General features: G+C 40.6%; 1 protein-coding gene across 1 annotated transcript; it reads left to right on the forward strand.

Moving 5' to 3' along the window:
• The first annotated feature begins 3,368 nt into the window (after positions 1-3,368).
• On the forward strand, positions 3,369-23,665 carry LOC149317373 (mitochondrial fission regulator 1-like). The gene is made up of 8 exons (XM_089517381.1): positions 3,369-3,453; positions 8,386-8,527; positions 10,185-10,283; positions 15,372-15,490; positions 16,361-16,593; positions 18,905-19,148; positions 19,623-19,770; positions 22,163-23,665. Exons 2-8 carry the CDS (start codon positions 8,462-8,464, stop codon positions 22,211-22,213), a joined length of 960 nt encoding a protein of 319 aa, XP_089373507.1. The 5' UTR covers positions 3,369-3,453; positions 8,386-8,461; the 3' UTR covers positions 22,214-23,665.
• Positions 23,666-24,898: the final 1,233 nt, after the last annotated feature.

The following is a 24,898-nucleotide window of genomic DNA, read 5'->3' on the forward strand; positions in this document are numbered from 1 at the left end:
CTGAGTACTTTTCCTTACAAAAATAGTACATGCAGGACCAGCAATTCTCATGCACTCAAAGGCACCCAAGGCTGGATTGTCAGTGCTGCAAATAAAGCAAATGAGGGTTGCTGAAATTGACCTGCCCTTTCATGCTACACAATTATAGCTCCTTATTTCCATTTAATTGCTCTGTCAACATTCTATGGAATCCTTAGATTTGCAGTTTAGGGACAAGCATTTAGAAATGACAGCCGAGAGAGCTCCAATGCATCATCAAATTACAAATCCTAGGATTCCATAAAATGTTGCCACAGCAGTTAAAGTGGAATATAAGTCTATAACAATTGCCTAGTGCGAAAAGGACAGCAATGCTTCGTGAACGGTGATGCCATTGAGACGCAAATGCATTTGGGGAGAGGGGTGCTACATTTCTCTCCCCAGCCTCCCCAAAGGTTAGTAGCATTTACAGTGGTCCCTCAACATTTGCTGGGTTAAGGGTGAAGGACCCCCGTGAATTGGGGGGGGGCAAATAAAAAGCCACTATCTTTACCTAAAATAATACCTCTCTAGGAATGTCCAGGTCCTCCAGTGCAACTCTATGGTCAACATCTGCCAGAAGTTGATCATAGAATCATGCTGGAGGACCTACAAATGCCTAGAGCAGTGGTTCCCAGATTTGGGTCTTCCAGATGTTTTGGATTTCAGTTCCCATAATTCCAGAAGGTTGCCTAAGCTAGCTGGGCCTTATGGGAGCTGAAGTTCAAAACACTCAGAGGACCAAGATTTGGGAACCACTCGCCTAGAGAAGTGTATTCTCTAGGAACGTCCAGTTCTCCAGCACAACTCTGTGGTCAACTTCCAGCAGAATTTTTTTATATATACTTTATTATAATTTGCAAGAAATTGCAATAGAACAGACAGAGGTGAGATAAAGGCAAAATACCTCTAAGGAGGGATACACGAGGGTCTACAACAAACAGCCATATAAGTATAAGTCATCATTGTCATTAGGTTTCCATAAAGGTCCAGAAATTCAAACACTGATCTGGTGGTTTTAGCTGACCTGAGTGATAGTTAATGCGCTCCAAAAAAGGGATACCATCTTTCCTAAAAAGAAGCACAATAGAGGTTATCCATCCTGTCTGACAACTTTTCCATTAGTAGACTTTCCCATAGCTCAGTGATGGCAAACCTATGGCACACGTGCCAGAGGTGGCACATAGCAATCTCTGTGGGCACATTGCCCCAGCACAGAGTTTGTTACTAGAAAGCCAGAGGGACATGGCACTTTGCAATAAATAAGTGGGTTTTGGGTTACACTTTGGGCACTCGGTCTGCAAAAGGTTCACCATCACTGCCATAGCTTATGCCACCATTTCTCCATTGATAAACTACCCATCTTCCAGTTCTTGACTATTTCAATTCAATTCAAAACTGTCATCATCCAGCCAGGAGGGAGGGAGGGAGTGGGCAGGGGCTAATTTTGTATTGCAATTTTTACTGTACACTGCTATGATCATTGCGGAATAGCGGTCTATAAATAAAACATTATTATTATTATTATTATTATTATTATTATTATTATTATTGTGCTGGCCAGATCGCATGCATCTATAAATCTCTTCAGATCATATAAATCTTTCGCCTTTAGCTGCCAGCAGAATTGTGCTTGGAGGGCTTAAGAGATTCCTAGAGAGAACATATTAATCAAAACGACAAATAACCTAATCTGCAAAAGTCAAAGCCGCAAATGCGGAGGGCCAACTGTACTCCTCACTCCAGCTGTAATAAAGGTGCAAAACACACTGCAGAAATAATCCAGTTTGAGGTTGCTTTAACCACCTTGGTTCGGTGCTAGGGAGTCCTGGGAATTGTAGTTTATTGTGGCCCCAGAGCTCTCTCTGCAGAGAAGGCTAAATGTCTCAAAAACTACAGTCCCCAGAATTCCCTAGCATTGACTCGCGGGGGGTTTAAAGCAGTCCCAAACTGGATTTTCTGCAGTGTGTTTGGGACCAAACTCTTCCATTTGCCCCACTCTGCCTTCCACTTTGTCCAACCTCTCCTCCTCGACTGTTGCATTGAGGGAGCCTCACCGGCAGGTGGCGCTGCAGCACATCCTTTCATCGCTTCATTTCTCCTAACCATAGAGTCGCCTCAAATGTTATTGAAACCATAGAGTGGAGAGGCAAGACTGGACAGAACCTTGAGCTTGGTCATCCTAGGACTATAGAGTCCTTCCTCAAAGTTGTTGTGCCTCCATTATGGCAGCTCTAGGCAAACCTGTTTTACCTTAGCAGGTTTCTTCAGAGGGGATTTGCCATGGCCTTTGCCACCCTCTGGGGCTGAGAGAGTGTGACTTGCCCAGTTGATTCGACCCTTTGTCTCCAGAGTCATAGGCTGCATCCACACTACAGAAATAATCCACTCTGACACTTTAGCTGCCCTGCCTCAGTGCTATGGAATTCTGGGAGCTGTAGTTTTCTGAGACATTTAGCCTCCTCTGTCAGAGAGCTCTGGTGTTAAAGCAGTCTCGTGCTGGATTATTTCTGCAGTGTGTTTTGGACCTTAGTCTCAAAGTGGCTACAAGGATCTCTCTAGATATACTTATTTCTTTCAGTTAGCCTCAAAGGGGCTACACAAGATCTCTCTGCATACTAACAACAAACAAAATGGCAACTGAGGAAGGACACAGAAGTCCACGAAAGCTCATGCTGTGACAGCTTCTTTCTTTCAGTTAGGTCCAAAACCCATTGCAGAAATAATCCAGTTTGAGGCCGCTTTAACTGCCCTGGCTGAGTGCTAGAGAATCCTGGGAACTGTAGTTTCTTGTGGCACCAGAGCTCTCTCTGACAAAGAAGGCTAAATGTCTCACAGTGTCTCATGGGGTTTTATATAGTAACTTTACATCTTGGTAGTCCAAGAAGAAAGGGGAGTTGGGAACTTATTGTTAAAACGTTGCAGATTGTCGCCCATGTCCTCAGAAAACTACAGTTCCCAGAATTCCCTAATAGTACTGAGTCAAGGCAGTTAAAAACTGCCTCAAACTGATTCATTCTGCAGTGCGTTTTGGACCTTAGTCTCAAATCATAGTCTATGATTCCATAGACTAACCAGGTCCAGGGCTATATCTTTGAACAAACAAACAATGCATTGTTTCTGCAGTGCGGAATGCCCCAGTGCAACGCTCAAACCACAACTCCACGCTCTGAACTTTACTATATCTATGATCTTTACTATATCTATGACCAAACGACCTTCCAGTGTCCCGGATGTGAGCGTTGCGTGAAGACTATACTAAAAGCCTGGCCCCGCCCCTCCTTCTCCATGAGCGACGCTGATTGGTCAGAGTGAGAGCCGGCGCCGGTGCGGGATTGGCTGCTGCTGCTGCGCGAGACGGTGCCAGAAGGGAAAAGATGAGCCGGTCGGGTCTGAAGGGGAAAGAGAGGAGCGTTGCGCCTGAGAGGCGGACGGGTGAGTGGGAACCCTGAGGCCCTCCGCGGCCATGTGGCGGTTCTGCCTTTGGGAAGCCAAGTAGGGAGGAAGGCTAAGCGGTTTGGCAGCGCTTTAACGCTTTGTCTGGTTCAGGGCTATGGAATTCTGGGAGTTGGAGTTGGAAGTTGAACTCCAACTCCCAGAATTCCATAGCCCTAAGCCAGACAAAACGTTAAAGTGCTGCCAAATCGGGTTATTTCTCCAGTGTGGATGCAGCCCTGATCTCCTTCTAACCTCAGAGGAGGACAAAATGGAGGGCACTTGCCACATAAAAGCTAGAAACACTCCTATAAATGTAAAGTCGTGCTTCTTAGTCCTTCTCAAAATGGAGGCCCTTTTGAAATTCGACAGGATCTGAAGATGGAGGACGTGTCCTGGAAAAGGAGGACCTCAGTCTGGCCGCCCTGCCCAAGAAGGAGGTTTTTAAAGATAGGCTAGGCAGCCATCTGTCTGGGGCGTTTTGATTGTGAGTTCCTGCATGGCAGGGGGCTGGACTGGATGGCCCTTGGGTCTATGATCCAGGGTGAAGACAAGACACTGCAAAATAGAGGGTGTTCGAGAGATAAAAAGGGAGGACATGGCCAAATGAAAGCTGAAAACACTTTTTAATATGCTTTTTATTATTAAAACCTCATAGTCCAACACTCAAACCTCTGTGCCTGGCCGGCTTTCTAAAATGCAATATTGAGGGGGAAATGAAACAGAACAAAATCTGACATGTTAGTAAATGGAAGTCATTTGGGACAGATCAAGCAAGAATGGTTACAGTCCATACCACAAAATCCACGACCAGCAATCAATACGTTTACTGGGTCAACTCCAAAGCATAGAATATGTACTGCAAGCTGATGTACAGAGACTCCTTGAGAAATTCAAGGTAAGAAAGGAGCAGTGCTTCACACAGGACAGGGACACCTGATTGCCTTCCCCTGAGGCTGAGAGCATGTGATTTGCCCAAGATCATCCAGTGAGTTTCATGGCTGAGTGGGAATCGAACCCTGGTCTCCAAAATCGTAGTCCAGTGCACCAAGCTTGCTTTCTCCCATCCAGAACAAACCCACTGAATCAGATGGTCATACTTGTGTAAATCCTATTGATTCAATGAGTCTGCTGTAATTGGGGCTGCCAATGGCAGTCAAGTTAGAAATGACCTGGGGATGAGGGTTCCTCTGAGCATGTGCAGCAGTTTTCTGTTTTGAGTAGCTAGAGCCCACCTCCCATTCCCAGGATGGAAACGGCTGCATCCACACTGCAGAGATAATCTGGTTTGACACCACTTTAACTGCCAGGGCTCAGTGCTATGGAATTCTAGGATTTGTAGTTTCTTGTGGCACCAGACTACAAATCCTAGAATTCCATAGCATTGAGTCATGGCAGTTAAAGTGGTGTCAAACCTGATTATTTCTGCAGTGTGGATGCAGCCTAAGAGCTCACCCATAGGCAAAAAGGCCTGCTTTCCAGTTAGGCCTAAGCCCTTGCTGAGTTACAGGTTATGCTTGGCTCTTCAGCAGGAGCCGTGAAAAGGATCAAAAGGTGCCTTATCTGATTCTCCTCTATATGCAGTTTGTGTATTACAGTCCAGCCAGCAAATGCACAAACATTTAATAAGGAAGTTTAAGCAACTAGTCTCACATGTTTTTCTATATCTGCTGGTGTTACACTGTGTGACTTCTGTCTGTTTCAGAAACATTGCTCTGTACTTCCAGTGGGGCAGTGGCTAACCTTGAGAGTTTTATTTCCTAACTGATTGTTCCCTGATCTGTTGCAAACAACAGTGTAGGCCTTTTCTCCTGCAGTCGGCATCAACTTTAGGGTTAAGGTTGTAAACAAAAGGCAGACATGAGGAATGGAAAGTATGGTAAATATTGACAGGACTTTCTCATTAATACTGAGGCATGGAAGCTGTTGCCCCATTTGACTGTTTATGCTTGAGGGGGAAAAACAAACTTATGTTGAGCAAAGTCAGTCCTTCTTTTAAAAGCTTGAACTTGAAAGGCCACAGAAATTCAAAATGGTCCTTTTGATGTATCAACAAAATGTAAAAGCAGGTAATAGTTTTGTTTGGGTTTTTTTGTGTGAGCAGGTTATAGAGAGAATACTACTATGCTGTTGTTCTTGTGAAAGTTGTTTATAAGAATTGAGTTATATCAAGGCTTTAATGCTTGAGAAATTGAAATTATTTTGTCAGTGGACACAGGCATTTTGAGATGAATATTTAGAAATAGGAAAATAATTTAGTTCTAGTTCTACATGTTAATGTGGGTCCTGTGTTCCCTCAGAGTTCAGACAGCACTTTGTGTGAGAGACACCATAGTTCAGTAGTAGAGTTCCTGTTTTGTATGCTGGAAGTCCCTGGTTAACTCCATGGCTCTTGCAGGTGAAAGGATCAGGTGTGCTGTGGCAGTCCATTTGTTGTGTGGCACAAATGAAAATGCTCTGCATATTTTTACAATTATATGTTAGGCACATTATTATTTAAATGTATTTTTAAGCCTAACCCTAAAGGCACCAGATCCTGTCTGAACTTGGAAGCTAAGCAGGACCAGGCCTGATTAGTGTTTGGATGGTAAACCACTAAGGAATACCAGGTGCTGTAGACTATCTTTCAGAGGAAGGAAATGGCAAACCACCTCTGAGTATTCCTTGCCTAAGAAAATCCTCTGAAATTCATGAGGTCATCATAAATCGACAGATGGCTTAAAGGTGCGCACACACACACAAAACCCTTACATCTTGTGTTGCGGTAGAGTTAGAAACTTTAAAATGCGTCCATTAAGCTTGTCGGAATGGGATTTTTTATAATTATAGGCATCTAGTTGAAAATAAATCCTCTTGCCAAATTAAATAACAGTTCAGGAGAACAGAAGAGTGTATGTGTCAAACTCATGTTTCAGCAAAGAAGAATTGAGATGTGCTGAACTGGTAAATTTAAACAAACGATTCCCAGTTCTAGCTAGATCATTTGCTTCATTCAGCCACAGCTAAGTGATATCAAATGCTACTAAAAATGAATCCAGATCCCCAGCATGTCTCTAAGACAGGTTGAACACTGCCTGTTCCCTTTTTGGCTTATCTGGTGTACATACTGTTGGAACAGCTCCACTGAATAATGTTACCGGTAGTTATTATTGGGTTGGTTGGTTTTTTCAAGAAAAAAATGTGAGACATTGTCCATTAAAAAGGTATTGAGAGATTTCAGTGCAGGCAGAGATCACTGCCATTGTAGGCCATGTGAGTACTAGAAACAAAGAGCAATAAAAAAGAGGTATAACTTTTCTATTCCATTAGCAACATAAAAGTAACTTCTCTTGAGATCCAGGTGTCCCTGTCCTGCCTGAACCTAACTGTACCTTTATTAGGCAAGGACATTGAATTTCTGAAAGAGTTTCTGTACATCAGCTGGCATGATGTATTTTATGCTTTGGAGTTTACCCAATAAAGGTATTGCTGCTTGTGGATTTTGGATTTTCTTGTATGAACTGTAACATTCTTGTTTGATATGTCCCAAGTGACTTCCATTTATATTAACATGTCAGTTTTTGTTCTGTTTCATTTTTTCCATAATGCACCTTAGAAATTTCACTAAGTAGCAAAGTAATCCCTACTGTTGGTATGAGCACATTTTTCTTGTTTATGAAGGAAATCTAAAATGAAAGCAGTAGATATTTTGTTTGTTGGTGATACACAGACACACACAGAGTAGCAGAAGATGTTACTTCATCTAACATGAATTTTTTTCACATCAACATTATTATTTGTAGAAGTACTTAAGTATATTAAATGTTTAAATAAAATGGAAAGGTTTCAGGATAGTTTTGGTAGTTTAAACAAATATGGGCAACTAGAATTCTAGGGCACGTTAAAAAACCTCAGTTCATGACCATCTTACATCCTTTGCATACTATTGCATACTATTACACACTATTGCAATTATAATTTTATAATTGGTTAGGTCATCTTTTTTTTAATTTGAGAAGACAGAACGAGATCACATTCTTTATGTAATTGGTTTAAGTCAGTGGTGGGCAATACACATCCTGATCCTGGCTGCCTCCCAGTTTGACAGTGTTGTAGCGATTCCATCATATGCAATTTTCTAAAACAGGTTACAGCTTGGAGCTCTCCAGTTGCTGTTGGACTGCAAGCTTCCCCTCACCATTGGCTTATGTTGACTAGTGCTGTTAGTCACAGTACAATCTATGGAAGACCACAAGCTTATGTCAACCTACTGCTAAAATAAAGGAGTATGGCAAACACACTGCTTGCGTCAAAGGAAAATTATGCTCCCAAGACATGTAGAATGGCAGGTCTTCTTTTTAGAAGAGATCTATTTTAAATATTTTAAACGGGGAGGAGCATTACTTTCAATGAATCATAGTAATGGATTATTAGCATTATTTCTTTTTTCTTTTAGAATTATATAGGAAAATACAATATGGCAGATGGTTGAAAACATGGTGAACTGTTGGAAATTTTATGATTGCATTCTCCTGTTCTTCTTTATTTAAATAGGGATTTCCTCTCTTCCTCCTCTATCATTCTAACATTCTAATTCCATTAATAATTAGAATGTTAGAATGATAGAAGAGCAAGAGAGGAAATCCCTATCTAAATAAAGAAGAACAGGAGAATGCAATCATAAAATTTCCAACAGTTCACCATGTTTTCAACCATCTCCCTGGGAGGTCCAGGAGAAGCCATTTTCTAACTAGGAAGTAAATTGCAAGTTTTAAAAAATTGGATTGGGGGGGTATAACCCTCCAGAGTTCCCTGAGGAGCCAGTGGAGATTCCTCACTAGAAGTTACTCCTCCCTTCTTTACATTGAATAAGTGTCATTTGAGAGAGGGTTTTTTTTAAATGATTTGAGAGTCTCATATGGACATTTCTTGTTTGCAAATGTTTTTTCCCAGAGTGACTATGGAACATCTGCATCCCAACAAGCTAAGGTGGTTCACTGACAAGTTTGTGAAGACTCTGTTGTTCTAGATGATCTGCTGGCTTATAAACCTGTTCAGAGTGATGTTAGAACAAGTTGGGTTGACTATGGAATCAGTAAGTGTGATGCTTATAGTGAAATATTTAAACATTTGGAAGCAATAGTATTGTACTCAAGATAGGCATAGCTTCTCATCCTAGTGAGTAAAAAGAGGTTCAAAAACTGGTACTTAGGTACCACTAAAATGCATGGCTTAAATTAGAAGTGGGAATCATGTGGCCTACAGGATGCTTTTACAGTGATAAATAAAATGTTTTAGGACAAGGTGTTCCCCCAAAATTATTTTTTAAAGCTATACAGTAGGCAGATTTTTATATGAAGCTGTACAGGATCAGATCATTGCAATTCTTGGTCTTTATTTCCTATTCTCAGTTCCTTTTATGACAGAAAGTGTTTTATATCTGCTTGACATCGAGTCAGAACAGACCAGCTCTAAAACCTGGCTTCCCAGCAGCTTGGGGCATGGCATTTATACGCTGCACACCTCCAAGACATCTTGAAGCTGGTCAGCTGCCCACACAGGCGCCTTCTTCAAGATGTTCCAGTGCCACAGTATTTATATTTTGCATTGGTTTCTGCACAGGCTTTTAGCTGCACCCAAAAGGAGCAGTTCTTTGCTTCTTCTTTTTCAGGTGGCTTCAAGGTGGATTGGGGCTGCAGCGTGAGGTTGCCGTGGCCTGAATCCACCTTTGGAAGGGGCAACTTAAAGCCTCCTCTTTGAGGCGGTCTGTTCCACCCCATTGTTGGACTGGAAGAGACAAAATAATTTTCTCTGTTTTGCTAATGCTAATTATTTATTCAATAATTGGTATGGGGGGGAGGGTGCCTGATCCTCATAAATTGGTAAAACCAAATTAGCAGAACCAACCAAACTGACAGAGCTAGAGAGGTTCCTTGCAGTTCACATTTGCCTTACAGTTCAAGATCTCGTAGCTCATTTTCTAACAAATGTTAAACAATTACATTGTAAATTCCAAGTGCAAATATTGTCTGAATGAGAAGTACTTTTAATACTCCAAACATAATAAGGATATGCCAGACCAGGTCAGACACAATACATTTTGTGTTTCAAAAATAACAAATTGGCTTACAGTGTGTAAAAATACTAATACTGCATTTTTAAAAAGAAATTCCGAAAAAAGGCTATGGTTTTCCCCTGGAAATAACAGGAAAAATATCTTCTTTTTTGTTTTAACTGTGGCTTCAAAATATCTGCAAATTTTGCATCCCTGGGATTTTGTTGGACTGCCCCAGCCAGTGTAACTGATGATGATGCTTCTTAGGATTGCAGCTGAGCAACATTTGTAGAGTCACATGATTTCCCTTAGCCTAAACCTAGTTGCAAGATCCAGCAAATAGATCTACTAAATCGGTTACTGAATTGATAAGCCAATACTAAAATAATTCGTCTTGCTTCCATTGATCTACTGTAGTTGGAATTAGCCATTGTATTTTAGGCCTGTGAAATGTAAGACATACCTCTGAATAGTAACAATGCGTACAAGTTCTAACAGAGATGGTCTTGTCTTTGTCTCTATCCAGACTTGGTTGTGGTCTCACAGCATGTTGAAACTCTGGTCTTGTATCCACTTATGAATGTTAATGTCAGTGTATTTAGCCTTAATTTGATTGTGCATAAATACATAAATTGTTTTTATAAAACTGAGCAAATAGTGTAAGGCCATGATAAAGTAACCTTTTTAACCTTTTCAGCTTCTTTGGTCAAGTAAACCTTATGGCCCAAATAGAAGTATTGTAAGGAAAATAGGCACCAACCTCTCTCTGATACAGTGCCCAAGGGTTCAGTTCCAGGTAAGATGATACTATTATTATTATTATTATTATTATTATTTTGTTCTGATTGGATTAATGATTAGTCTGGCCTGGGATATGCCTAAGCACCTGTTAATTAGAAGGCAGTGCCAAATATCTCATGTGACGGTTATTATTTCTTCTAATAGCAAACTTGAGATCCGAGCTGGATATCAATTTGAAAACGAAACAGCCCACCAAAATAAGGAAGCAGTTTCTATATACCAGTAAATTCCTCAGATAGGTATAATATTTGTAAACATATCTGGAATCAGCTTCTTGGGTGTATACAGTGGTCCCTTTCCTTACGCAGGGGATCCATTCCACACACACACACACGCGCGTAAAGGAAATTGCATGTATGCTCGAGCCCCATTAAAGTCAATGGGGCTCATGCTCATGGCTGCACGCGCCCCATTCTTTCTGGGCTGTGGCAGCACGACTTCCGGCATATGCTGGAAGCTGCATATGATGCGGGCGCACTGTAATTCTGTTAACAGGTACACCTCAGTTCCTGGGCGTTACTTTGATACTAGAGGCAAAAATAAGATGAAAAGACCAGGGATATGTCCCAGCACTAGGGGAAAAAAGAGCAGTTCAACTTTTTATTCAGAACTAACAACATGCACATGTGAAATGAAACAGCTGGGTCAGATAAGTGTAGCCTAAGTAAACAGACATTTTTAGACTTCTAGGCCTGTTACAGACTGCCAGAATAAAGCTGCTTCGGGTCTCTTTGGAGGTATGCTGTTTAAATGATGCATGCACCCTAAGAATCTGGAAGCTGTACCAAAGCTGCACTCCAGTGCTTAGGAATGGAGTGTGGCTTTGGCGCGACCTCCGGACTCTTAGGACCCATGCATCATTTAAATAGCATACCTCCAAAGAGACCCGAAGCAGCTTTATTTTGGCAGTCTGTAACAGGCCCTAGAGACCACTTGAAGGCTTCCTTAAAAATTGCATCCAGTAATGACTGTCTCTTCCCCCCCCCCCCCCGGTAACCTCTACTTCTTTATGATTTCTATTTTTGTGGCCACCCTCACAGAACTGTTTTTTAACATGAGCGGGGGGGGGGGGGGGGATAGCTGGTGCGGCAGGCTTATGTGCTCTCTCCTTTTAATTCTGTTTTGTTGTTCACACCATGCTCGGTAAGAGATTTTGGAGGCAGCTGCTATTTTATCTTGCCTGTTGTATACAGGGCTGTACTAAATTTGGGTAGAGTCAAGTCCTACTCTTTCTTAGCTCAGGCTTTATGTATTGAATTTTTTCAGAAACATTGCTGCAACCCAGCACCAAAACTCTGTATTTCTGCAGCCCTCCTTCACTATCCTCCCAATGCTGATACTAATGGGGGTGGGGTCTTCAGCTAAATAGATGACATAGAGGGAAAGGGCTGGGTATATAGAAATATTTTTTAAAGAGAAGCTTGTTTGTAAGAGCCTTTGTTAACCAATGCATGCCTATGAAGTGTGTGTTGAGAAAAGGAAAACTGAAAAAGGGAATAATGTGCCTAACAGTTGGCAACTACAGTACCATCCTAGAAGGAGAGAGTTGAGTCATAAGTGTAACCCCATTTCCCAATTCTCTGCGCTATACATTCTCTCCCCAGAATGCCTGAGCAGGACTGCAAACAGATATAGTCTGGAGCCTGAGTAACAAGTATCTGTGCACAGAAAATGGTAGTAGTTGTCCTTTTTAAAGATGGATGAGTTAATCTGAAATATCTCTTCGAAATGAAGCACCGTTTGGGTTTTTTTAAGGAAAATATAAAATTATATCTTCAGTATTAAATTTGAGATCTTAATTCTTTTGTAAAACAAGTCTCTGTGATTTTAGTTAATTCCACAGTATTTGCAAACTATGGGTGTTACTGATCATCAAAAGGTCTGATTTTGCATGCATTTCTGATGGCAATTTTAAAATAGAACTGTTCCCTTTTAATGCTAAGCAGGCACTTCTGAAGTGATGGTTAATTAATATGATTTTACAGTAAAAAACTCATTCTTCAGATTTGAAAGGGGGAGGGAGAAAATCTTTCAGTGAAGATTATATTAGTCATGAACTCTTTGTTTCTATTGTACTTATATGACAGTAGCACTTAATTTTACTGGAATCATGTGGGTTATAACAATTGTTTTTGACAGAATAATACATGTAAGAATCAAGTCATACATATAAAGTTTAATTTGTAATGAACAGTCTGAGCAACTCAGCAGTATGCTGTATGATCCATTAAAATAAGCATTGCATCTTTTTTATAAGGTAAAATAATATTTCCTTATTGGTCCGTAGGCCTTAGTATCTACCTGGTACACTGTTTCTGATCTGCTTCAGGGAAATACCAGTCAGGTTTGGATGTTTCTGTTAAAAATGAACAAAAGTGGCTTGGTTAAACAAAGGCCTCTTACAAAAAGGACCAGAGAGGATAGTTCTCTCTGTGAGGTGACCTTTGGAACAGGGAGAAATAGCAGAATAGGTTCACTTCAGCCTGCTTCAAAGACTAAAAACAAAGAGCATTTGTAGACCCATAAAACTGTTTCCAACAAATTGGTTAGGGGCAAGAGGAGAGAGTATGCAAGTTTGATGTGTAGGTATTGCTTAGTTGCCATCTAAAATAAATAATGTGATTTTTAGACCAAAATGATTTCAAATCTTTTTTTTTCTGAATAGAACAGGACAGTGTTCTTATGACACAATAATAGAATCGACTTTTGGTACTTTCTACAAACTCATATATGTGTTGGCTGTTCTCTACTTTCTTCCTACACTGGAACTTTTCCATTTCTCTTTCTTGCTAGCTTTAACTATTGTATCAAAGGATCATGCACTGAACTTGCTGTAAGTCTTTTTGTCTTTTATCTTTAAACTTGTTCACACTGTTAATGCATGTTTATGTTTTAGCCTAATTGCCAATAATAGCTACAGATTGAATTAATTTTATTGGCCTTAATTTTATTATTTATTTTGTTTTCTTCTTTAGGTTATATAATAAGTTTAAATTGTACTAGAACAAGTTTGCTACCAGTCTTTGTTTTGCTATTGTGGAGACTGTCATACCAATCATATGCACAGCTACTCAGAAGTAAAGCCTGCTATGTTCACTGGGATTGGGCACAGGATTATGGATTTAATATTGTGTGAGAGACTAGAAGGCTAGAGTATAATGGTTGTTGCTGTTGTGTGCCTGCAAGTCATTTCTGACTTATGGTGACCCTAAGGCCTATCATGGGGTTTTCGTGCCAAAATTTGTTCAGAGGAGGTTTGTCATTGCCTTCTCCTGAAGCTGAATGCATGGGACTTGTCCATGTTTACCCAGTAGATTTCATGGCCAAGCTGAAAATCAAACCCTGGTCTCCAGAGTTGTAGTCCAAGACTCAAATCACTATGCCACACTGGCTTTCGGAGTATAATTAGGACAAGATAAAAAAGATGGAAGATATTAAAGGTATTTGCCAAGTACTTTGGACACTAGTCTTGTCACAGTGCTTGCATAAACCTTTCCTTCAAGAGTAATTGCCTGTTTGGATGGAGGGCTTCAAAAATTAACCCAGGGTAACAGCTGTTTTTCCCAGGATGCAACCAGATCCACCAGATTTGTGTCTGGTCTGGCAGGATCGAACCCAATTCTTCCCCTGGGATTTTTGCCTGTATCATCTGAACTGGACAATGCAAAGCTGGGGGGAACATGGGTCTTTTGGGCTGTGTGGACAGCCCCTAAATGAAACTTTTGTACTGTGGACTTATCATAAGAATACATAACTCACTGAAAAAGACAATAATGCTTAGTAAGGTAGAAGACAGCAAGAAAAGAGGAAGGCCACATTCCAGAAACATAGACTCAATCAAGGAAGCCATGGCTTTGAGTTTGCAAAACGTGAGCAGGGTAGTTAAGGATAGGAGGACTTGTAGGTTTCTCTTTCATAGGATCCCCATAATTTGAGGTCAGCATCACAGCATTTAACAACAGCTACTGCTACTAGTATGTAGGTATGTCTGGAAATAAATATACTTGGGCAACATAATAAATATGCATGCATACTTTAGCATCATAATCAGTGCACATAGACACACATCCATCTGTTGGCTATGTATACAGAAGGCCCTTGGTATCCGCTAGGATTTGATTCCAGACCGCCCCTCTCCCCATGGGTACCAAAATCCATGGATGTTGAAATCTCATTATATACAATGGTGTAGTAAAATAGAATCCCTTATATAAAGTGGCAAAGGCAAGATTTACCTTTTGGGTTACTTTTTTCTGAATATTTTAAAGTCATGGTTGGTTGAGTCTGTGGATATGAAGGACCAACTGCATTTGTAGTTAAAATCATTGTAACACAAATATTTTATATTTAATCCCATTTTAAAATGTGATTAAGATTGTATTTTAATATGTTGCTTTGCATTTTGTCTGTCCTGTTTTATTCTCTTTTTGCTGGTCATAGACTGAAATTAATATGTGTTATATTCTGTAGTTAGGTTTTGTACCTGCAATATCTTGGGGCTTAATTCCTTTATCCCTGTTTTTTCAATACAGTATTACCAATAGAGCAAGTTGAATAGCATTCTCTGAGAGAAGGCCAGGAATTTCTTAGGTAGTTCTACTGTGTGTTGAAAGAAAATTAGTAGTATGACTCCTTAAGATGAACCTTTATTTGCTTGAAAATACTATTTTCAACACTTTAGAAAGAATTGCTAGATATCTAGTGAAATTAGTAAATTTGTTAATACAACAAATAGCTTAATTAACTCTCCCAATTAACAGCTAGTTAGTTCTTGCACATTTTAGTTGCAAATTTTTGCATATAGTGACAAGACATCAGAAAACAGCTGATTATGAAATTATGCAACGTGCTTTAATTCATTGATGGTATTAAATGTCACATATTACAGTAGTTCTCCTGCAGTCTGCTTTGAAACCTTGTTCCTTGGTATAACTTATACCTGTTTCTTTCATGAAAGGAACATTGTTTATAATCTTCCACTACTCCCACAGAAGTAAGCCTATGTGAACATTAATTTAGTATAATATGGTATTGTTAAGCCCAAGAACCTACTCTAATTTTTAATATTATCTACTCTGTCTAGCTTACTTCTCAGTCTGCAGAAGGCAGTCATTCTACCCAACTCAGAGAAGATGGCATAGTTTCTCTTGCAGATGTAGGATGGGTTGCTGAAGAAGAAGGTGAAGTCTGTACACGGCTCAGGTTTGTTTCTCAAGTCATTCTCTTTGTGTTTTTTCAAGTCATGTTGTGACCAAGGTGTTTAAATTCAACTAGATTCACTTGAATACTACTAAGTATTGTTTCTAAGGAAAGCATACCATGACAGTTCCATAGGCTTCAGAAGGCAGTAACAAGTTTTAGCAACCAGAGCTCTTGTAGGGACACAAAATGAAAAATGTAAGATAGGCACTTGTGCTACTTCAGTTGCTCTATGTAGGCATGATCTGTTATCTGATTCAGGCCCAAAGTAATGTATCTGGGATGCCAGAAATACAACTGCTAGTAGAGAGAGTAGAGAGTGGCATGCATGTGGGACGGCTAGGGTTATTCTTTGTTCCATTAAGCAAGAAGTGGCTATGGAGAAACCTGCCAGGATGCTACTCGCCTTTTCCACCCTTGGAAATGTCAGTATGTCACTTTTCTAAAGTAGCTCAGACCAGGGACGTAGCCGGGGGAGGGGGGGTTCTTGGGGTCTGGACCCCCCCGCCTTCTATTAGAAAATGAATGGTGTGTGCTGCTGCGCCGCCGCGCCCAAGCCCCATTATAATGGTGGCACTTAGTCTGGACCCCTCCCACCCCACCCCACCCCACCCCCGCTTCCTAAAATCCTAGCTACGTCCCTGCTCGGACCATGCCTGACTGAAGGTCTGTGTTCTTACATTGATGATGACACTTGAAATATTGTTTACTACTGCACGTCAAAAGGTGCTCTTATAAAACTGCTGTGGAAATATTTTAGAGAATGTATTCAGTAAAAAGTTGCTAAATGAACCTTAGCATTGTTTTCCTCTTAATTTATTTTATAGTAGGTTTTACATTAGTAAGCGCTATCCATACTCTTCTTGATTGCAGATCAGAAATCAGGCCCAGAACTGAATCATTCTCTAGAAATGAAGACTGTTCAGAAAGAGGCCCAAGTTTTCAAGTACCAAAACAATCACAGAAACAAGAAGACTCCAAGACTGCAGTGGCCACAAATGATACAGCTTTGCAGAAGATCAGTGAATTAGAAAATGAACTTGCTAGTTTAAGAGCACAAATAGCCAAAATTGTAAGCTTGCATGAAAAACAGAATTCAGTGGCAGGTATTGTTCCTTTTTTCCTTTAATAACCAAAGTACTTTTATGTATGTTATCTTTATATAACCTTCATTCTGGGGGATATTATTGATTTGATGCAGCATCTTAGCATTAAAATGATTTACGGTAGTCAACTTCTTATTTAATTTGCTTGTGATGAAAGAATGGTGATGTATCTCACCGGGTTGAAAAAACAGCATGCACCTTGCTCTTGTTTCCACTTACATATAGACTAGACTGTTCATTTATTCTTAAGCTGCTGTAGAAACTGCAGAATGAAGGTGATCTTGAAACTTCATTGTGTTATCAGACTTCTATTGACATTATAGCTACTGAAGTTAAACTTATCTGATTATTATTACAGTATCTGAAAACTCAAAACGTTTTTGTTATAATACCCCCTTGATGGCAAATAATTCCATATTATTTTAATTTACTTACTTCTGATTAGTGACCCTAAACATGAGCTGACAAGTTCTCTTGGGGAAGAAATATAGAAATCAGATTAAATTATTTTTAATTTGTTTTCCTTTGTTTTATTTGTTCCCTTTTAATAATATACCTTTTCACAGCAACTGCATATGACAGTGGATGATACTGAGGCCTGATACAGACAGGCCAAAATAAATCTGCTTCGAGTCATTTTGGAGGTATGCTGTTTAAATGATACATGTGTCCTAAGAGTCCAGAAGCCGCACCAAAGCCACGCTCCAGTCCTAAGGACTAGAGTGTAGCTTTGGTGCAGCTTCCAGACTCATGCATCATTGAAACACCATACCTCCAAAGTGACCTGAAGCAGCTTTATTTTGGCCTGTCTGTATAGGGCCTGAGAGAACAATAAGAAAGGAAAACCTTGTTTTTCACCTAGCAAGGACTTCAGTGCAATTGTTTGCCTGTGGTCTGAGACCACTGCCAAAATCACTATATCCTATAGTTGTAGGTTCTTAAGCACTATGAATATGCACACTCATTTAGACATGCACATTTAAGGCTGCATCTGCACTGCAGAACAATCAGTTTGAAACCACTTTAACTGGCTCAGTGCTGTGGAATTCTGGAAATTGTAGATTGTGGTGGCACCAGAGCTCTGACAGAAGGCTAAATATGTCACAAAATTAGAATTTCCAGAATTCCACAGCACTGAGTCATGGCACTTAAAGTGGTATCAAATTGGATTATTTCTGCAGTGCAGATGCAGTCTTAGCCTGCTTTGATTTAAAATTCCCTGCCTGCTGAAATTAAAGAATTGTGGCAAATTGATAGAAGGAGAGCCCTGTCTCATCCCCCAGCTATTACAACAAGGATTATTGTTTTACTGCTGCCCTGGCATTGGGAGTGTGGTGAACCTGGAAGCCAAACAGTGTTGTTTTGTTCTTGGGAGAAGATTTGATGGGATCCTCCTGGTTTTTTTGTTTGTTTGTTTGTTTGTTTTGGGGGGGGGGTCTTACAGGGCCTCACCAAGAACCACAGCTTGCTTTATAAGGTGACTGAAAGCTCTTTGTTTATGATATGATTGTCACACATGTATTCCATTATTCTTCCTTTTATTATAGTAGTTTTAACACAGTTCATGTTGTTGTGTGCCTTCAAGTCATTTCTGATTTATGGCAACTCTTAAGGCAAAGGCTTTCTTGACAAGATTTGTTCAGAGGGGGGTTGTCATTGCCTTCCTCTGAGGCTGAGAGGGTATGCCTTGTCCAAGGTCATCCAGTGGGTTTCAGTGGCTGAGCAGGAATTTGAATCCTGGTCTCCAGAGTCATAATCCAGAACTCAAACCACACTGACTTTCAACATAATCCACGCCATTTAGACAGAAATTGCAAATGTTCTTGAATCTCTATAAGCCTTCGCCAGATAATGGTGTTTCAAGCAATTTGGGTATCCTTTAGTCTTCCAAAGGTTCCCCCCCCCCCTATTGAGGACAGATCTATAAGATGATGTACATTTGTCATCTGCTCAGTTTCAGAGTTAGATCTATACTATTCTGGGTGCTCAGTCAGGGAATTGTTTGCATAATGTTGAATGACATAACTGCTATACAACAATATGCAGTGGAATGATTTTTGTCACATGTTCCTCCAACACCAAATCATTAATACACTACAAGAAATGTTTAGCAGCCACTTTCCATAGCTGCTTGTACTGGGGAAGAAATAATATTGAGTAGAGGTACTAAGATTTTACAGGCATTTAGCAAGATGCCAAAGTGATTAATAAAAGACTACATTGCTGTGCTGAGGGGTTACTTTTGAAATGTTAGCTGTTGTTTTCTAAGGAAAGATATTGTTGCTTATTTAAGTTTGCAATGTTGTTACAGCTGGAATCGGTTCTGCAGAATCAGTTTCTGTCTCAGCAGCAGTACCACCACCACCACCACCTCTGCCACCACCACCACCGCTTCAGAAGAGTATCACTGCCATTGACCTTATTAAGGAACGCAAAGGAAAAAGAATAAAGTCTGGTCATACTCTGATCAATAATGATCCAAAGAAGCCTGAAATACCAAATATGCTAGATATCCTCAAAGATATGAACAATGTAAAGCTGCGATCAGTGAAAAGGTGAATGCCTGTTTTCTTCTTTCTGCAGCTGTTGTAGGAGTTCATGAGGAATTACATCCAGTTGGAATGTGGCTTAGCATAGAGATGGATGCAGCCATTCATCTGTGTCTTAATAGTAAACAACAGTGGTCTGTCACAAAGCAAATTTTGTCTGGCACACACTTTCATATTAGGGTAATTATAGTAGCCTTTTCCGTCCCTTTAATCCAAGAAAAATACTGGGGCAATTCCATAAGGGAAGATAGCTATTCTTTAAGGTGGCAAATACTATGGCAGCACTCCTCTCCAAATTTTCTGTGACTGGGTATTACACCAGAAAAAAGGCTTTGAACGGGGGAAAGGACTGTTGCTGGTTCTCCCCTTGTGTCAGATGGGGAGGAGAATGGTAGTTAGACAAAGATTTGTATGAAACCTATTTGTATGTAGTTAATTGTAGTTTCTTTGACATCAATGTTTTACTTCCTTATTTTGAAGGCCAGACGAAAGCACAAAAAGAAAAACTGACCCAACTGATCCTGCAGCAGTAATAGCTGAAGCTCTTAAAAAGAAATTTGCATATCGATACCGCAGTGACAGTCCAAATGAAAGTGAAAAGCAGACCACAGCATCTGAAGCAAGGCCGGTAAGTGCTGTGTCCAAATAGCAGTTCACTTAAAACCAACTCATCATTTTAAACTGAGTGGCAAATAGTAGACCCCCCTCCCCCTTGCCCACATTCTCCCTTGAATTATTTTAACTTAAACCAGAGTCTGATACTAGAGTTTGAAGATAACCCCCCCTCCCCCGGAGAACTTGGGAGGGCCTGGCTGCACACAGAACAATTACTCAACACCATTGTTGTTGCCACAGAATGCCCCCCCAAAAGGCCTCTGGGGAGTGTGGGGGATTTTCACTACATTTTGGGGTCTCATTGGGCCATTTGTCCAGGAATGGTCTTTGTTGGCAAAATAAAACAGCTGACCCAACTGATCATGCAGCACTAATAACTGACACTCTTTTTTGAAAAAAATGCTGCAGTATCAGCCCAAATTTCATGTTTTTAACAGCAAGCCTTACCTGGGCCTGAAATGGCTCTTGGGGGCAGGGGGATAATGACACTGTCCCTCATATCAACTTGAGATCATTCAGAGGCCAAAGCACCACCAGGGGCTACATTTTGTCCACTACTGGATTAAAGCCTTCTCACCATCTCGGCAGAACGTGTGTACATGAGTGGCTGCTGGTTTCCTTAACTGATGACCTTCATCTAAGCATCGGCAGAGGAAGCGTGACCCTGTTGGTGCTATTAGACCTCTCAGCGGCATTTGACACAGTAGACCACAACATCCTCTTGGAACGCCTGAGAGAGTGAGGAATTGGAGGCACTGCTTTGCAGTGGTTCCATTCCTTCCTCTCAGGTAGATTCCAGAGAGTGATGCTCGGGGACAGTTGCTCTTCAAAAACAGAGCTTAACTGCAGCGTCCCTCAGGGCGCCATCCTGTCCCCGATGTTATTCAACATCTATATGAAGCCGCTGGGAGAAATCATCCGTAGAGATGGAGCAGGGTGTTATCAGTATGCTGATGACACCCAAATATACTTCTCCATGTCTCGGTCATCAGCAATGACGACAGATGGCATTTCTCCCCTCAATCAGTGTCTTGCAGCAGTAATGGACTGGATGAGGGAAAACAAGCTCAAGCTGAATCCAGACAAAAAGGAAGTACTTACAGTAGGGCCCCCCAAACCAGGTATCGGGCTGCAACCTCCAGTCCTAGAGGGGTTCACGCTCCCCTCAAATGACTGTGTTCGCAGCTCAGGGGTGCTTCTTGACACGCCGCTTCAGATGAGAAATCAGGTGAATGCAATGGTCAAGAGTGCCTGTTATCAGCTCCGGCTGATACATCAGCTGTGCCCTTTCCTGGAATGGGATGACCTTGAAACGGTAGTACATGCACTGGTAACCTCAAGACTTGATTTTTACAATGCGCTCTACATGGGGCTACCCTTGTGCCTAGTCCGGAAACTTCAACTGGTGCAGAATATGGCAGCCAGATAGATTACAGGAACAACTAGGAGTGACCATATTACACCTATATTGAAATCACTCCATTGGCTGCCTATTCGTTTCCGGGCACAGTACAAGGTGTTGGTCATTACCTTTAAAGCCCTCCATGGCTTGGGCCCAACCTACTTAAGGGATTGCCTCCTTCCATACAATCTGCCCCGTACCCTCAGATCCTCTGGGAGGAATTTGTTGTAGTCCACAAAGACCAGATTGATGGCAACCTCCCACAGGACTTTTTCCGCGATCGCTCCCACTTTATGGAATGGCCTGCCGGACAAGATCCGTTAAATTGCCAACCATGAGAGCTTCAAGAAAGCTGTCAAGACAGATCTCTTCCAGCAGGCCTTCCCGGAATAGATCCCAACCATGTAACGCTCCCCCCACAGTCATATACAAGCAAAGACTCTGCCCACCGTTATTATTGTAGTATTGTTTTTAGATTTTTATCGTCCGTAATTTTAATGGATGGAATTGTTTAATCCTTTTTTAAGGGGGGGAATTGTATATATTGTATTTTTTTAAAAGGTTGTACACCGCTTTGATTGTGGAAACAAAAAACGGGATATAAATTAAAGTTTTATTTTTATTTATTCAACTCTCAGGGCTACAAAGGTTGGTAACCCTTGGTTTAGTTTCTCCCAGGGGTATAACAAGCCAAGTAAGGGTGGTCAATCAGCATACAGAAACATGCTGCTTGATAAACCAGCATTTTCATCCGTTAAAGCTTACTTTTATGATCAGCATGTGGAAGTTTTTTTGGATTTCATATATTGCTGTAGCATGCAGCAGCATACCTCAACCTGATGACATCCAGATTTTATAGGTTATTTGATTCAAGAGACTACACTAGCACAATTAATCCTAAATGACAACTAGCCCAAAACATCTTGAAGGCACCAGCCTGGTCTTTGAAATTATTCTCAGTGTTTTCTCAATATATTCTCAATGTTTTCATTTTTCTTTTCAGTTTGGCCCACACATGCTGAAGTCTACAGGAAAAATGAAGACTCTAATTTGAGAACTGCTAAGCAGAAAACATTTGCTGCACTACAAAAGGACTTTCTCAGGATATCAGTTCTTTAATTCTATGGACCTGAGTTGAAATGTGCCTCTAAGTTCCACTGGTACTCATTCTTAGAAAATGCCGAACATTGGTAAAACATTGAAAAATGTCCATATGATGCTGGGTTTGTTAACACTAATTTATTTGTACAAACTCTTACAAGATGTAACATCCTTACTCTTTTGTGACCAATGTGATAGTATTTATCTTAAGTCATAGCTCCAGTGTAATGGCTGGAATTATCTAAGAGAAGTCTTCTGCACTTCATTTTAGCTTCTTGGACTTCTCACTTGTAACTGCTCTAGCATTCTTGTGCTGTGAAGCTACTCTGCCTCTTATTCATTCATTATGAATGAGACAGGCTGTTTCTTACTTAATGCTCAGCAATGCAGACTCCAGCATTTAGTATGACTTACCTAGTCTTCAACACAAGCTGCATTGGCAGCAAACTTATAAGCTGTAAAAAAAGCCAACGTATAGGACCAAAAACAATAATCATGATTTCTTTCCCAGGCAATAATGCTGTTATGGGCGATCTAGAATGCTGCATATTTTGCATTAGCAAAATCTGAGAAGCTAGAGCAGATGAAACGTTACCAGTGAAGTGTAATGTATGTTAAACTTTGCAAAGATACTTGAAATCAGACTGTAAAGACCAAGTGAACAGCACCAGCTTGCATTTTGTTCTTCAGTTTATTGTGATAAATCCTGGTGTGGTTATTGTTTCCTACAGCTACCAAACCCATCCTCCCTGATTTCTTGCCAGTTTCATACATCATGCTTTCGCTAGAAGTGAAAAAGGAGTTGATCTTTACTGAGAATGTGAAGGGAGGGATGACTGTTCACTATCTCAGCTATAAATAAATAAATCTGTTAGGTGGTGACCTGCCTGGCCCAAAGCCCCACATAATGTCCAGCACTTTGGGTTAGAAACGTTTTACACCCCATGTTTGCTATTTGTGGAATGCACCATTTGTAGCAGCATCTTGACTAATACTCTTGAACTGCTGCCTATTTTAGTAGAGGGGAAAAGAAGCTGGGAAAAATATCAGAAAAGAATTTGATTTTGGAAGAGGGAAAATACTACTTTCAGAACTGAGTGTTTTTGAAATGCAACTCCTTTTGATGTCTTCTGGTTTGTTCTCTTAAGCATTTATATTTCTTAAACAGATTGAATTATAATATGGTAAAACAGAATGCATTGCTATTAAGAATTTAATCTAGGTGTCAAGTGCTGAAATGTTCCAGAAACATTTTAAAGCATTCATTTTAAAGCATTTTATAAAATATGGTTTTATGGACTATTTTCAATTTGTTCATGGGGAAAAAACCCTGATGTCAGCTGTTATCCTCAAAAACTTGTGTTCAATCCTATGACTAATACAGAATTGAAATCAGACACTTGAATTATTTTCATTGTTTTCATTTTGAGTTTAACACACATGCTTCCCTCATATGTGGTTAATTCATGGTTCACCCAGGTGTGTGGAGTCAGTATGCCAAACCTTCAACTTCTTCATAAATGGCAAATTTATATTAATAACAAATTCACTGTAATAAAATGGTAGCACCAGAAACTTCATCACCACCTTGAGTCATTAGTTACCTAGATTGAGAGAATATAAAATATGCTTAAGTATAAAACAGTAGCCCCTCTGTTTGCGTAGATTTTGAATCAGCATCCCTTGTGTTACCCATGCTGCTCCATATAAATTTTGGTATAAATGATAACCCTTAATGACCCCTAGATGAACTCTAATAGCCTGTCCACCATTGCCAGCAAGGCATGAGGACATGTACACACACCCCTGAGGGGCACCTACATCATCATATCTAGAGAGTCGCATAAGAGGATTATCATATGACCAGGAAGAGCAAATGTTTGCCTTGCCTGAGGCTTTTGCCCCCTCCCAGGGTCTGTTGTCCGAGCAGCTTAAGACCACTAAGACAATCAGACAGGGATATCCAGGTGAAAAGAAAGTAATTAAACACCTATGTTCTCACCATCAAGCACCTTTGCCAGAGGCAAGATTTTGCCTATAAATATCATCAAGTTTGCCTGTTCACTGGGCCAGTCTGGACTTCAGGAAGAAGCTCTGTCCCCTTGAACCCTGACCTGGCTCCTGATTCTTGGCCAGTCATTCCATGGCTGAGCCTCATGCCATCCTCATCATATTCCATTTGGATTCCTGGAGGGAGTCTACATTCTGGTACGTATCACCCCAGTGATGCCTAAAATCCTATTCCATGCTAACCTATGCTTTTCCTGAGCCTTGTATGTGTGTGTGTATGCTAGTGAATCGTATGTGTTTTTCCCCTTATAAATAAATTGGTTATTAATTCTAGAAATCCATCTCAGCTCTATTTACTGGAATCCTCTGGTCTACTCTGTATACATATCGAGAGACGATTCTGCAAGGGCCGTCGTAGCAGGCCCTCTTGCAATATTTGAGCTAATAACAATAATAATAAAAATTCCCCTAAACGGACCCTTGGCTACACTCGCTTACTTGCGAAGGGCAAACAGAGAGACTTAAAATGGGGGGGCGCCTGTAGGGGCGTGCTGCTATTCAAACCAATAAGACTTGAATATCAATGGATTTCCATTTTCACAGGGGGGGGTACAGAATGTATCCCCTG

This window comes from Sceloporus occidentalis, unplaced genomic scaffold (genome assembly GCF_023333645.1).
Source record: "Sceloporus occidentalis isolate IW3139 unplaced genomic scaffold, rSceOcc1.0.p SCAF_3, whole genome shotgun sequence".
Taxonomy (NCBI): domain Eukaryota; kingdom Metazoa; phylum Chordata; class Lepidosauria; order Squamata; family Phrynosomatidae; genus Sceloporus; species Sceloporus occidentalis.

Coding starts and splice junctions, on each gene's coding strand:
- LOC149317373 (XM_089517381.1), top strand. CDS start 8,462: ATGATCTGCTGGCTTATAAACCTGTTCAGAGTGATGTTAGAACAAGTT. Junction 10,284..15,371: donor GCCCAAGGGTTCAGTTCCAG/GTAAGATGATAC, acceptor TACTCTGTCTAG/CTTACTTCTCAGTCTGCAGA. Junction 19,771..22,162: donor CAGCATCTGAAGCAAGGCCG/GTAAGTGCTGTG, acceptor TTTTCTTTTCAG/TTTGGCCCACACATGCTGAA.